This window comes from Falco peregrinus, chromosome 5 (assembly GCF_023634155.1).
Source record: "Falco peregrinus isolate bFalPer1 chromosome 5, bFalPer1.pri, whole genome shotgun sequence".
Taxonomy (NCBI): domain Eukaryota; kingdom Metazoa; phylum Chordata; class Aves; order Falconiformes; family Falconidae; genus Falco; species Falco peregrinus.
The window spans coordinates 67,388,772-67,403,533 of record NC_073725.1 but is presented as its reverse complement, the minus strand read 5'-3'; the positions used below and the strand labels follow the sequence as shown (position 1 = coordinate 67,403,533).

The window sequence follows — 14,762 nt, the reverse complement described above, 5'->3', positions numbered from 1 at the left end:
AGCTATGCACTATCACACGTGTGTTCCAGCCATGCACTATCACACGTGTGTTCCAGCCGTGCACTATCACACTCACACGTGTGTTCCAGCTATGCACTATCACACGTGTGTTCCAGCCGTGCACTATCACACTCACACGTGTGTTCCAGCCGTGCACTATCACACGTGTGTTCCAGCCGTGCACTATCACACTCACACGTGTGTTCCAGCCGTGCACTATCACACTCACATGTGTGTTCCAGCTATGCACTATCACACGGGTGTTCCAGCCATGCACTGTCACCTCCCCGTCACACACACGCGTGGCCCCGCAGCCCGGCCGTGCTACGCGTGTGCAACGTGCTGGCCTCGCCCCGTCGCGCCCCCGGGGGTTTCCAACCGGTGCCCGACCGCAGCGCCCCAGCCCCGCGCGCGCCCCCGCCGCGCGTGACACCACGCGCGCCCCCCCCCCGCGCGGGGGCGCGCGGGTGTCACGCGCGGCGGGGGCGCGCGCGTGGGCGGGAGCGCGCGCGGGGAGGGCAGCTGAGGACAGGGGGGAGGGAGCGTGAGGCCGCGCCCCCCCCTCCCCGCCCCCCCCTTCCCTCCCTCCCCTCCCCGCGTCTGGCGCGTCGGTCGGGCCCGGCCCGGCCCGGCCCCGGCGCCTCATTGTGCTTTGCCTCACGCCGGCCCAAGATGGCGGCGGCGCCGGAGAGCCCCGCGAGCCGCTAACGACAATAGAGGGAGGCTGAGGGGGAACGGGCGCCCCCGCCGGTACCGGCCTCCCCTCCCCGCCGCTCCCCCCCCCTCCTCCTCCTCCCCTTCCTCCCTCCCTCCCCGTACCGCCGCCTCACCTCGCACACGCCCCCCGGCCGGGCCCGGCCGCCACACCCCACCCCGGCCGGCCCCTCTAGCATGGTGCGGGGCCGCCGCCGCCTCCTCCTCCTCCTCCGGCTGCCGACATGGGCGAGAGGCTGGAGCTGCGGCTGAAGTCGCCCGTGGGAGCCGAGCCCGCCGTCTACCCCTGGCCGCTGCCCGTCTACGTGAGTATGGCCCCGGCCCCGGCACCTGCCCTGTCAGCGCCGCCCGGGCCCGGCCACCCGCGGCGGCCCCCAGCCCCTTCCCCCCCTCAGCGCTCCCTGTCACTTGTTAATCAATCTGTTAATGCGTCCCCTTCCCGGCAGCGGGAGTAATTGGCGTTATTTCCCCGGGAACGGGAGTAATTGGCGTTATTTCCCCGGGAGCGCTGGCCGGGCTGGAGCCCCCCCGGAGCGGCGGGTGGAGGGTGAGGGGCTGCCCGGCCCGGGGCGCCGCCGCCGCTCTCCTGCAACTCAAATCCCCAATTTCTTTTTATAATTGGTTGACTAAACCGAAGGGCGGGGAGGAGGAGGACTGGTTAATGAAAAGTTTTCGTCTTTTCCTCAGCTGGTGTAACTGGTTAATAACCAGGGCTGCTTCCAGCGGGGTGGCGAGGAGGGGGCTCCCGGGATGGTAAACATCGCCCCCATCACCCACGGCTGCGGGTGGTCGGGGGGGCACCCCCCCCCCCCCCTCGTGATATGTGGAAATAATCAAGAGAAGCGTTAATTGCGGGGAGGTTAATTGAGTGTCGGTGCTGCTGCTGCCGCCTCCCTCCAACGGGTGCCCTTGGAGCTTCTCTTTTATTTCGGCTGAACAAGAATTCAAGTCAGGTTTGTCAGTTGATGGCAGCCGTAATCCGCATGCTTCCCCAGAAAATGTCACTTGTCCCCGCTCGGTGACACGAGCCGCCGTTTTTCTCCAACTTGCCTGACTTTTTTTCCTGCCTCTCCCGAGCCCCGGGTGGGAGATGTGTGACCTTGATAACAATGTCCATGTGCCAATGGGCGAAAATCTCACGAGAGGCGAAAGGCGTCGGAGGTTTTGCCTTGGTGTTTTTCTAACGCCTGCAGGGTTTGTACCAGCCCTTGGACGATTTTCCACTCTTAACTGTTGGTAGCACCTCTGAGAGCAGTTCGTGAAAGGAAAAAAAAAAATCTCTCTGTTTTACTTGGCCTGGGTGCTGTTGATGATCCCTTGTGTTTCAGGCTTTGCTCTTGTACGTGTGCTGCTGCGCGGGGAGAACATGCTGGGACACACAGGCTGGGGCGGCTGATATTGTTGCTCGCTTGGCAATCGTGACGCGCTTGTGTGTGAATGATTAGAAATATATTGCTTGTGGCAGGGGAGATGGCTGCGTGTTCGTATCTCCTGCCTGCCTTTCGGTGCTGTTGCTTTATCTATGGTTTCCCAAACATCCTCCATGTATACTGGCGTGCTGTTTTCATCGGCTGCTCCCGGAGCTGGAGCCTCCAGCACACGCTGGTTAATGCAGCCTTTCCTGTTTGGGCAGCTCTGTCATTCGTGTCTGTGTGTGTTCGCGGGCGCGGGCTCTGCTTAAATTGACAGAAACTGAAAGTATAACGATGTCCAGTTCGGTTTTCTTCGTGTGGCCAATTATTAACTTGCATCTCCGAGCAGGTTGCGTGAAGCATAGGTTAAAGATTACATAGGTTAGGGATTAATCTGGAATGAAGGAATGGTTTTATGTAGATTCATAAAACTTCCTACAGGCTTAACAAATAACCCTCCTCAAACTGTAACCTCAAACACCCCCACCCCGCCTTAAAACGTGTGTTTCAGTGCTGCTTTTTGCAGCATGGGAAGTAAGGGTTTAGTTAATTTAGGAGAACCTGGGCAGCCGCTTGTGAAGATGGCACGGTACATAGAATTTCTTTCCCAGTGAATGAGAAGTACAACGGGCCGGGATGCTTATCCACATGTGCTATGTGCATGTGTTAAGGAAAACTGTACATCCTGCTGTTAAACCGGCCTCTTTGTGTTGCAAATTTTTCCACAGTAATACAGAAGCGGATGGGTCATCTGGAGCCAATCAATATTCTGTCCTGCAGTTTTGGTGGAAAGATCACGCCGCGTATTAGAGAAGCGTGCGACTGCGAGCGTGGGCATGCAGGCACACACACGCACGCCGCTTGCGGCTCTGGCCTTTGCAGCAGCGGATGAACTCTGGAGCTTTAGAAATAAATCCTTCTCTCTGTACACGGCAGCGTTTGGCCTGCTAACATTGTACTTTGCTGAACTGTAGACTTTCTTTCCCTCGTTGGCTCAGCCTTGAGTTGGCAGCAGGGTATATGTACCGTTGTGGTTTCAGAGCTCAGCTCTGTTTGACGTAAGCAGAACATTTCTTAGTTTCACCACTCTTTCTGCTGCTTGGTTCCTAGGAAGCAAGGTGGGATACCTGGAGGGGGGGGGTGGCGGGGGGAAACCACTTCAAGTAGTTTTATTTAGCAGCATTCTCGGTGCTTCCTGTTGTATGCCGTGAGATATATTTTCCAAAGGGAGCTGGAGAGAAAGGGGAGGGGAGGCTTGCAGTCCTCGCTAATTATTTTTGTGGAGAGCGCCAGGAACGGCAGGGAATCATCTTTCCCAACATTAGAGGCCGAGTGGTATTGTAGACCTGCTGCTTGATGAGCACTGCTGCGTGATGTAACCCTGCATTGAGTAACTTGGCTATTTTTGTGCTCTTACTACATCTTAAATTAGCGGCATCGGTATTGCTGTGTAAAAGGCTAAGGGTCTAATCTCTCGTATTAATGGATGCCTGGATTAATAACGCATCTATTTACTGCAGGAACGCTGCTTATTTCATGTATAATAGGAAAAGTGGGGTCTCCTCAGACTGCTGAGTTTGCATAATAGCTCAGCTGACAAACTGGTGCTTGTTGGGATGCTAAAAGAGCCTGGGAGGGTGATGTGAAACATGTATTTCCCTACCAGTCTAATTAGGGCCGTGGGAGGAGAGAGCATTGGTGTTGCAGATACAGCCTCCCACTGGCTTACATACAAAACTGAAAGTATGACTCTTTCCCCCGCCTTCTGCTTTTCTCAAAGGAAAGGCCACGGTTTCCTAATGAATACATGGTGAGCAGTTCTGTCCGTAGCACACTGTGATGAGTAAGTTGAATAGTGCATGGTGAGTAATCTCTCCTCATGACTCACAAAATATTTTCTGATGTTGACCTCTGTTTTTATGAGTGCCCTGCTTAATCAGAGCTGAAGTGAGTTTATTCTTTTGTATGCTGCTTAGCTCCTTGACTCCCACATACCTGCCCCATTTTTTTGTTTGCGTTAGGTTGTCAGAGACCAGTGATACTGCGTTAAAAATTTTGATTTTTGGTATCGGGTGAGGTACGGGCCTGGATAAAGGAAATGCGTAATGTGCTCAGATGGGCGAGGAGCAGTTAATGGATCTAGGTCGTCTTAAATAGGCTAATGCTGACAGGGGATGGCATTTGTAGTCATCCTTCAGGTATTGATGTGCACGACTTGGTACTCATTACTTAGATCTGATGGATACAAGGGCTGAAGTCCCCTTGTAGTTCTAAGACTTGCAGATATTTAGGCTTATTCCAGAGAACTGTCTTTTAAATTGGTTCACTCTCTTGTCTCTGGCTTTTACTATAGTTAAATCTGAATATTTATTAGGTTTAACGGTGGAGTTTTTTCATATCGTGATAAGCTCTGCTTAATCTGTGAGGTGTCTGAGGTTGCACTTTGAACTCCTCTTGACAACAGTTCCTGCTTAAGGAGTCCCAGCCTACGGGGGGGTGTGTGTGTGTAAAAAGGTGTCTGGGGTGGAGTTTTTGTTGTTGTTCTGTTTTGTTTTTATATTGTGTTTTTGGTTTTTTGCTGTGTTTTGTGGGTTTTTTGTTTGTTTGTTTGTTTTTTTTTTATCTGCATCAGTTCCACAGTCTGGTCTGGTTCTGCTGATGTATCTCTGGGACCAGCGAGGGTTTGCTTGCACAGGGAACTGAGCAACAGGAGGCTTCAGAGCTGCTGAAGCTAATTGTCACCAAAATTGATGTTTGCTGAACTGCACCCTATTGCAAATGTATGTGTTTGTGAATGTGGAAGAGCCTGTTTTCTGGTACTGTGTGCATCAGTAAGGGAAGACTGTGGTTCATTTATCTCCTCCTTTAGGCTTGCCCTGAACGGGTCTGCAGCGTGATCACAGTGTCAGTGCTGACAAAGGGGGAACGGGGAGGCACAGCCAGGTGATGAGAGAGGGGAGGTGACACGGGTGTTGGCTTTGAGTGGCTGATGCTGGTGTGGCACCCTGTCCTTCACCCAGCTGGCTGCAAATGACTCACTGCCTGTCATGTTAAATAGTGTGCACATCCTTTCAAGTTTCAGAATTGGGCATCTGCTTGTCTTGCCTTGCTCTTTTCGTGTGGTAGGCCTTCCTGTTGTTTGCCTGCTGAATAGCATTTCCCCAAAAGACAACTGCAAACCCTTGTGTGAGTCAGGTTTGTGTGTGTTGTGTTCCCCCATTCCCTGGTTGACTCGTTAGGCATTTGTGTTGTGATAGTGCCTGGGAATCGTCCTGCAGCCCTGGCTGCTGACGGGCAAGCTGCTGTGGATCCCAGTAAGGTTACGCTCTGGGTCTTTTACCAGTTTTGATCCTGTGTTCCAGCCTGGAAATCTCAGGCCCTAGACCCAGTCCCAGGAGGGGACAGTCCTGGCTGTGCCGTTGTGCACATCTTACCAGGGTGCGGTACCTCTGCTGTGCGCTGCTGAAGCTTAAGCCTCCAAATTAGCAACAGTGACAATAAGTCTGGTTTGAATAATTCATTGATTTGTCTGTGTTCCTCCTCTTTGCTGCTGACTTTCCACTCAGCTGTAATGGCAAAAAATTCTCGTTGGCTAATTGGGTGTTGTCAGAGCATCGCCCTGCAGCTGTAGGAGAGGTGTGTGTGTGCCTGCTACCGAGGAGTGATGGGATACAAGCTTGATAATACTGGACTTTGTACAGGTGGAAGGGAGCAGGGTGTGAGTGTGTGTGTGTGGTGTGGGGTTGTTTTGTTTTCTTTCTGGTTTTTTTTTTTTTTTCACCCCCTCCCTCCACCAGTCCATACAGCTGATACCATTCTGTCACTAAAGGAATGTGCTGCACACAAAAAGCTCAAGGGCAGGCAGTGATAATGAAAATCACAGCCCAGCAGGGAGTGTCACCTTTGAAATTAAAGATCAGCGGTAGAGATGAATAACAAACCTTGTTTAAGAATTTAGTGCCTTTTTCTGTGTGTGTCACTCAGCGTTACTGGGAATAGTTTTTCTGATGACTAGCTTTGACTTCTCAGACAGTGTGAGGTAGGTGTGGGAGCCGTCGCTGAAGCTGAGTGCCATGGCACGGAACGGTAAGATCCATTTAGGAAGAAACTGGACCTAAACTGGTCTCTGCTGTGTTGCGCCTACCCTGTTGGAGCTGCAGGCCACTGCTGAGGGGTGGTCCCCTGCCTCCTTTCATCAGCCACTTGCTCTCGCTGTTTCCCCTGCACGGATCCAGCCCTGCCCTTACTACAGGCTCCATTACACTCTGGCGGGATGAGCTGATGGAAAGCAGTTCCACGTTTTGCACTTGCGTGTGGTTTTTCCCTTGGATGGATCCGTGCTGGAGGGAGAAGGTAGGGTGCCGGAGCGAGAGCATGGTGAAGCTGCCCCATCAGCTGCTGCCTGCAGTTCCAGGCGTGGTGGCAGACCCTCTGCTGTGCTGCAGTGGAGCTGTGTGTGGGGCGGCTCTGTGAACTGGATCGCTGAAAATATCTGGGCTGGAAAAAAATGTTCCAGTGTTTTCACAGCCGCCCTGATCTGTAATCTGACTCATGCTGCCTTCCCAGGGCAGCGGTGCTGGTACAAAGGAGGGGGTGGTGAGCAGGGGAAACTGTTGAGCTGACTTTGCCAGGCAAAACCTCCTCACACCCTGAGTAAGCGCCCAGAAATTCGGCAGTGGTGGCAGAGGTTAGGGGATTTTCTCTGATTTAAGAGATGCTGTCGATGCAGCTTGTTGGGAAATGTTTGTGGGGGATGACTAATTGCTTATAGAAACTTCTCTAGTAAAGAACAGGTTTGAAAACTTCAGCAGACTTCCGATTTCTCAACACCTCTGTACCCTCCCCAGTTCTAAACCGACATGGAGTGGGGAAGAGTGAATAGTGTACAACTGGGAAATAATTGACTTGGTAATTTCAAAAGTACTTGGGTTTCTCTACTGCCCAGCAAAAAAACAGAAGCAACGACAGAGTTGGCACAGTTACATCATTTTTTCTGTGCTTTTCTGCTCACACAAATGCCAAAGGAAGCCCAGCTATGTGCTGTTGGGAGGTGAGGTGGCCTCACAAGGTGAGGAAGACCATAACTGTACAGCGTTTAATTGTGCAGCACGTGGTTATTACAGAATAGCAGTTTTCTTCTGGGCTTTACCCTTTGAAGTATAACTTGCTACGAGTGACAATTGGTACTTGTTCAGTTTTCAGACTGGCTTTTGTTCAAAGCTCTGACCCATTGGATGCAATGTAAATCATGAGTTCAGTTAACTTACACTTTTTTCCTTAGTATTTCTGTATGAAAAGTGAAAGTTGTCTCTTACAGTGCATCTTAAGACCGCAGTAGTCTTTATTTTTCATATCACTGAATTATCTGAAAGGTAACACTTGAAAGACAGAGTAGCTGTTCAGGATTTCTTGCCCTCCCCCCAACTTCTATCAGCAGATGAGTGTGGATTAATGTTCCTGTTCTAGCCAAAGTTCCAAACTAGGATAATTCAAATTTATCTACCTAAAATTCACCCATCAGTTACAGTCGGACACAGTATTGAAAGCTTTTAGTGTGCCAAGGGAAATCCGTGCCACCACATGCAACTCCAACTCTTGTCCTTCATGGCAGCCTTAATATATATGGAGATGATTATCCTTTCAAGCCTCAGATATGTGACTGAATTGTGTTTCTCCTGGGAATTTAGGCAAAATATCTTACCTCTTGGTATGCAAGATTTATGGGAAATTTAATCACCCTTCTCCCCAGACATCCATATGTCTACTTTTGTACTCTTCCTTCTTTCTTTTTCCCCTTTCATACTGCCTTGCTGCCTTTTTTTTTTTTTCTTCCTGCTTTCAGTTAACCTTTGAGTGCCTGACTAAAGCTTTTTACTGTAATGATCAAGACAAGGACCGGAGGTGGGGTGCTTTTTGGTCCCTTACAGTGTATTTATCACAGATTGATAATAATAAAGTTTCTCAACATATTTAAAATATTTTCGCTTAATTTATTTTCTCCTTCCTAACAGAACGATCCAGATCCACAGAAGCAGGACAAGTTTGTATTAGGAATTGTGAACAAAATATATGTACTTTTGTAGTAATTATTAAAGATAAGACAAAACTAAGAGGAGCAAGAAAGAAAACTGAATATAGGAAGATATTGGCCACATGCTGCTATAGATGTCAAATTGAGTAGGTACTATTTTTAGAGCATAGGAAGAGGGTGAGTATATTTTACAGCAGGAAATGATGGCTTCATAGATATGAACAGATCTATGAATAACAAGAAAGTTCCTGTTCTGAGTATTTTGTTTTGTCTCATTTCATGAGTGAATGAGAGTTTCCTAAAAATCTGCACTGAAAGAACTTTTCAGTGTTGGATTAAAAGTTGGAGGGACAACTGAAAACAGACTTAGGGAGCATTGGGAACTTTAAAAAAACCGAGGCACTGTGGAAAATTCTGAATAGCTTTCTTAGTAAAAATTAATGGATTTTAATACCGCTTCTGCAGTTGAGAAACTTTCTGATATTTTTTGTGTAGCACCAAAGGGCAGTTTCCTGAGGTTTTGGTGTCAATTTGCCGTTTACTTCTTCGAGCTCAGCAATATTATTAGTGTTTGACTTGTGAAATTCTAAAAAGCTTGAGCTTTCAAGACGGCTTTTTCTTTCCCCGGCTGGATTTCCACAGGGTTGCAGGTGATTCCCTCTTGTTTGCATATCTGTTGGCAACAAAGCCCTTCGGTACTTGAGCTACGAGGTGCTCCAGCACAGGGTGGCCGCTGACCCTGGGAAGCTGCGGATTGGGGTCTGCCTGGGTCCGGCCGCTGCTTGTTAGAACAAACAGTCATTTGCAACACACTGTAGGGTTGTTCACAGGTCTTTAAAATGGAAGCTTTTAGAAATGGTTGGCCCTTGGAATTTCATGTGTACTGTTCAGAGGCTGCACTGGATGTGGCTCGTAGCACTGCTCTGCAGCACAAGTCGAAGCTTATGGGGGGGAAAACTGTAACCATTCATATTTTTCTTCTGTACCTCACAAAGCATCTTTCTTTAGGCGCTCAGTAGGCTTCAGAAAGATTACAGGGTTTTATTGCTAACTTCTGTTCTGTAGAATATTTATGCTTGTTAAGTAGGAGCAAAATTTCTGAGCTGTCCAAGGCTGAATTATCTTTACAGAATGTAAAGGGGTTGCTTAAGATGTTGCTTTCTCACCCAGGATGCCCTTGGCCTGCCAGTTTTCCTTGCAGGAGGTGGGGATCAGCAAGTGCTGACCCAAGGGCCAGGGTGTGCCACGAGCTTCCAGCACCCACCAGGGCTGCAGGAAAGCTGTGGGCTTGGGAAGGATACGGTCGTCAATTTCAGCAACAGCGATTTTAGGACCAGCTATTCGTTTCTAGCAGCAGCAACCCTTTGCATAGGTTTCACATAAAGGTTTGTTTCTGGCGGCGTGGATGTGTATGGCTGTTTTCTTTTCTGCTTCCCCCCACCTCTCCAGTTAGTGCTAGTGGAAGGGTTATTTCTTCATTAATGGTTAGGTGACAGTTTGAAACTGGTATCTCTGCAGGCAGAAATAACTCTTCCCATCTCTGTCCACTTGCTGTTGCGTCTAAGCTGCCCTTACCCTTACTACGCTGTGGTGAGCTGATCTGGTTGAAAGATAATTACACCAAAATACCGAAAATGTTTGGTTTTAGCTTGGGCCTCCCCTGACTTGGCCATGTGCGCACACACAGACACCACTGGCCCAAAGCGAGAAGCAGCTCTCAGGGAAGCGGTGGCAAGGCAGGTGGCTGCATTGGCTTAAACTGGGTGAAATGATGGTAGGGCCGCCTGCCTTGTTGATTCGAGTGAAAGCCCAGTAGTCCGCTCTGTCCCAGAAAAAGCAAACACTGGACTCTTTTGCATGTACACATAGTGCTGCTTCAGCCACTGGGATCGCTACGGCATCCGCATGCTCCCTCCAGCTGTCGTACTGTGGGAGCAGTTTATAATTGCCTAAAACTTAACTGAAAGGGCAATAGGATATACCAATGCAAGGCACCGGTTTACCAACATAATTGTATTCCCCTATGTATTCCAATACAGACATTTTGGATATATTTTTTTTTTTTTTAACTAGTCTGTCTGTTTGCATAATAGAACTATTACTTACTAATGTCGGGGCTGTGTCTGCTTTGCACAGACTAAAGCCAGTAGGTCATCCTCCTGTAACTGTCCCATGTGGATGTTGCCTTAGATGCTCCAGCAGAGTGATTGCATGTTAATATATTTATACAGACCCTCCTACACACTATCATGGGAACCGTTCCCTCTTGCATTTGTGCAGTGTCCGTAGCAACAGTTGGAATCACTGTGTGGAAAGGCAAAACGGTTTGATTGTGGTTTAGGCAGCCAAGTGAAAGTGCGAGTCCCTGTTGCAACCAGATCTACAACTGTCTTGTCTAGAAGTTCTGGATCACCTGTACTCATGCTTTATAAGGATTACCTGGAGCAATTTGGATCATCTTCTTTAATGCCTAGTTCCTTTGTTAACTCAGTAATTGAGTATATTTTGGATCTTGGACCACACTTTTTTTTTTTCTTTAAAAATCCTTATGTAGTTGTTAAGGAGGCTATAATGCTCTCCGTGTTTTCCATTTAGTTTTGTGTGACAGTAAACTTAATAGCTACTGAAACTACATCAGCCTTGTCTGCTCACTTGCGTTGTGGGAGATGGGTTTCAAAATGCAGCCTTGGTAGCTCTTGCTTCCCCTGCTGCTTCTCTGAGGCTGGGAGGAAAACAACAGACAAGCTGTCCTCTGCAGATCTCTTTTTATACGTGCTAATATATATGTATATTTGTGAATGTCCTTATACTTTCTTGATGAATGGAACGACAGTAATCGGGTGCTTCAAAGAAGACTTGGTCCTCATCTCACCTGCAAAGCACAAATTTTCTTACCTTGTTGCTGTGGAAGCTGAATGACACAGTCTTGATTTGGGGTAATATTAAATGAAGTCTAGCTGTACAATATATGAAATATTGCACAGCGCAGGCTTTCCCTTTTCCTTACCCAAAGTGTCACTAGCATTTGAGCGTGAGGCAAAGACGTTAAAATGCGAGGTGATTGAAGGCACTAGCTGGCAGGGCTGCAGAGCCAGAGATCTTTCCTCTCGTGCAGCTGGCCCGCAGGCAACTCTTTGCTGCTGTAGCAGCTGGAAGCACTTTGCTTTTGGCTTTTCATAGGCTCTTGTCAACCGCTCTTTGCAGGTGTATTGAATATGGAGGTGCTCTGGACAAAGAAGCTTTACTGGTGAATCTTTCTAGACAAGGTGTAAATTAAGTTAAACCCTGGGGGAAGAGGAGCGCAAATTTGTGACAGGCTGAAGGCAGTGGTTTTGAGGGCATCCGTGTGCCATGCAGAATGCTGGATGCTTTCCTGGTTCCTGTGGGGATGCTGCAGCTGCAGTAGCTCACATTGCCTTTCTTGGTGTCTAGAGAAATGCTTATCATCCTCCACAGATGGAGGAAACCTAGGGGACATTAAAGAGGCACTTGTCCCACTAGCCTTGTGCAAGATTGATTAGCTTTTCCTAATCCATCTTTTTGATCTCTGCTAACCATCTTGTCTCCAGCTGTAACATCATCTCCTCTGGATTTATGGACCACTGCCTGGGGAGAGAGCTGCCACTACAGGCAACCAAGCTGTTCTTTAAAACCAGGGGCTAGTGAGACTGACCTCTTTTTGTTTTGCGAGTTAAGCAGATCACGTGTTGATCAGAATTCCGTAACTCAAAATGACTTCTGTTGGTGTTTAGTACTTGGGAGCCGGTGTTACTTAGTGGAAGTACTGGAAGTAGAATGGTATCTAAAGACAATCGCTAAGAGGTATATGAGTGTTGCCATTGATTTATTTGTAACCATCTTGTTTCGGGTTTTGTTTTCTTTTAATTGTTTGGATTCATTAGGTGGACAGCGAAAGGCTTGTAGGAAAAATCTTCCTCCTCCTTCACAAATGCTTGGCTGCAGCTTGTTTGCACATTTCTGAAGAGCTGCTTTGGCCATCCAGGCTGTTTTTGGGGGCGTAAATGTGGTCTAACTAAACTGGCTTTGCAAAGGTAAGAACTGCTTTTGCTGTGGGACAGTTTAGTCTCAGGCAGTCAAAGCTATGCATAAAAATGTTCCTATCTATGAGGAGCAGATAAGGAGTCTTGGAGTTCTGCGTATGGTGCTTTGAGAGCTACTGGTTGAAGGCGCACGAGCTGTATTTCTGTTTTCGAGATCCCATCCAGATTTTCAAATCGTTTGTTCTCCTCTCAGGTTTGCAGGCTTGGGCTTTTTTGCTACCTTTAGTGTGTAGCACTGTGCAGACTGATCGGATCTCACAAGGATCCTGCTCTGCGTGGGAGGAAATGAAGTTTAGTGTTCCCCCCTGAGCCCCAACTTACACTTATCCCCGAGGAGAAGCATAGTTTCATAAGAAGGACCTAAATTTAAGAGGGTGTAGATTTGGAAGGGCACTAGGGTGTTGTTCCTTGCTTCAGGCAATGATGGCAGACCAATTTAATTGAACATGTTCTTTGTGTTTGAGGAAGAAACATATGTTTAAATGTATTGCTTTAGGTTAGAGATTCACTTTAGAGTATGAATTGTTGCACTGTGAGATAACTAGTCCTGCACAAACACACCTGAGAGGATACAGTACTGGAATACAGAATTATATCAAAATAATGCCATTCAGATATCCTAAGGGATGTTAACTTGAAAGGATCATGTAACCAAAACAGCCACACCTGGTGGAAGGGTGTGCAGTGCTTTGTGTTCAGGGTGCATCCCAAGCCTTTCTAATGGCTAGCTTGTGGCAAAAATGTAACAAAGAGTAATTTTCACTTTACCTTGCTCATGCAGAGTGTTCCACCAAAACTTCTGATTCAGCCATTTTTATTCAAAATTTGGTGCTTTGTAGACCAAAGTTATGTATAGATAACTGAAATGAGTCTGGTACTGTTCACATGCATAGTATGAATGGGGCTCCTTTCGTTTTCTGACGTAGGTGTTAAGAGTGATAGCTGTGAGTATTACTGAGAACTTACAAGTTCTGGTCCTATTGATTTTTTTTTTGTTTGTTGGTTTTGTTTTTTTTTTTTTTTAAATTTGGGTTAACAAACAAAGAGTATTTGACTGTAGAAAATGCTTGCATGAAAATACATGTTGGGAAAGAGCTTTTGGGCACCGTCTTGTTTGGCCTTTAAAACCACATTATAGGGCTTCTGATATTTGTGAGATACACATCCGAGAATATGAGATACACATACAAAATGCCTTTTGTACGGAGAGGGCTGGCTGACTCGAGCTCTGAAGCACGCAGAAGTGTTCATTATCCCCCCCTGCCCCCCACCACCAGAGAGCTGAGCCTAAACTGCAGGAAAAGTTCCTAACTGAGAACCCTCGGGGTGGGAAACTTTTGGAGAAGAGGTGAAGGGAAAGATCAGCCTCTTAAAAATTGCCCTACAGCCTAATTTCCGTGTCCTAAAGGGCAGAACTGCTAATGCAGCTTGTTGATTTCTGTAGGAGGACTCAGCTGGGCATGGTGTGTGAGCAGGAGTCGTGCGTGCCGGTAGGGCTTCTGGGCACTAGTGTACTAAAAGTAATAGCAGTGGGTGTGTTTCTGGCTTCAAACTCCTTAACTCTTGTGATTAGAGTTGTAGTAACATGTGGATGGAGAAATCTGTTGTAAGAATCGGAACTGTGAAGCTGTTCAGTTTTGCTGGCTGAGACTGTTCTCCGCTGTTTTCCATAGAAAATTGGATTCTCTTACAAGTGACTTTTGAAAAAGTGTCTGCTTTCTTTCCATTATTTTTCCAATGAAATGTCTTGGCAAAAAGTATTGAATTTTCTCTGGGAGCTCACATTTCAATTTTAAATTGAACATTTAGGTTGAAAATAAGAAGTCTTTACTGTAAAGTTCAGCTGGAGAGAATTGACTGCAATAACTAACTTTTAATGTGTGTTTAGTTTTTTTCTTTATTATAAACTTGTTATGAATAGCTTTGGGCATTCCCAATAATTACTATAGGCTGCAACTTTTTACTTTAAATACTTAGTGCATAGACCACAATAAAGAGATAAGGTCTTGTCTCATGAAATAGCTTCCATTTATGTGGCTCAAGATTCCAAGGGCCTCTCAAACTACATAAATACAAAGAACATTGCAGAAGTACAGCCAGGCCAATGAGCAGCACGTAGTATGCTTCCCATCAGCGTGTAGGGGAAGACAGAGGGAGAACAGCTTGGATAGAGTCAGAGGATGAATGGAACTTCTCTTCGTGACAGAGGGTACGGTGGTATCATCTCGTGACTGCAAACAGAGCAGATATGCTTCTTGAGACTCGTCCAAAAGGCTTCTGCACAGTGTATTTCAGGGTTGATAGCCAAGTCTGTCTGTAGGAGGCTCTTTACCAGGATATTTTACTGACAAAGCACTGCGAGGACGGATGCAGATGCACATAAAGCTGTGCTCTCACAGATGACTCTCTGCCAAAGTCAAACATGACGTGCTCGTACAACGCGCCTGCACGAGAGGTGTAGCTGGCATGCTGGTGTTGGTTATGGGTCACTGCAGCCTGAACAAATTAAAATAAAAACAAAAACAAACCAAACCACCAAAACCC

At 47.4% G+C, this 14,762-nt stretch overlaps 1 protein-coding gene across 9 annotated transcripts in view; it reads left to right on the top strand.

Moving 5' to 3' along the window:
• The first annotated feature begins 596 nt into the window (after positions 1-596).
• The window catches only part of DOT1L (DOT1 like histone lysine methyltransferase), a 76,652-nt gene continuing 62,486 nt past the window's right edge, over positions 597-14,762 (top strand). For 4 of the 9 annotated variants that reach the window (XM_055804714.1, XM_055804712.1, XM_055804710.1 and 1 more), the window contains exon 1: positions 597-1,019. In XM_055804714.1, the coding sequence (XP_055660689.1) occupies positions 939-1,019 (81 nt within the window). In that variant the 5' untranslated portion in view covers positions 597-938. Of the gene's footprint in view, positions 1,020-3,873; positions 3,989-14,762 lie in introns of those variants that run through there. The other 5 variants (XM_055804718.1, XM_055804716.1, XM_055804715.1 and 2 more) reach the window with 3 other exon arrangements.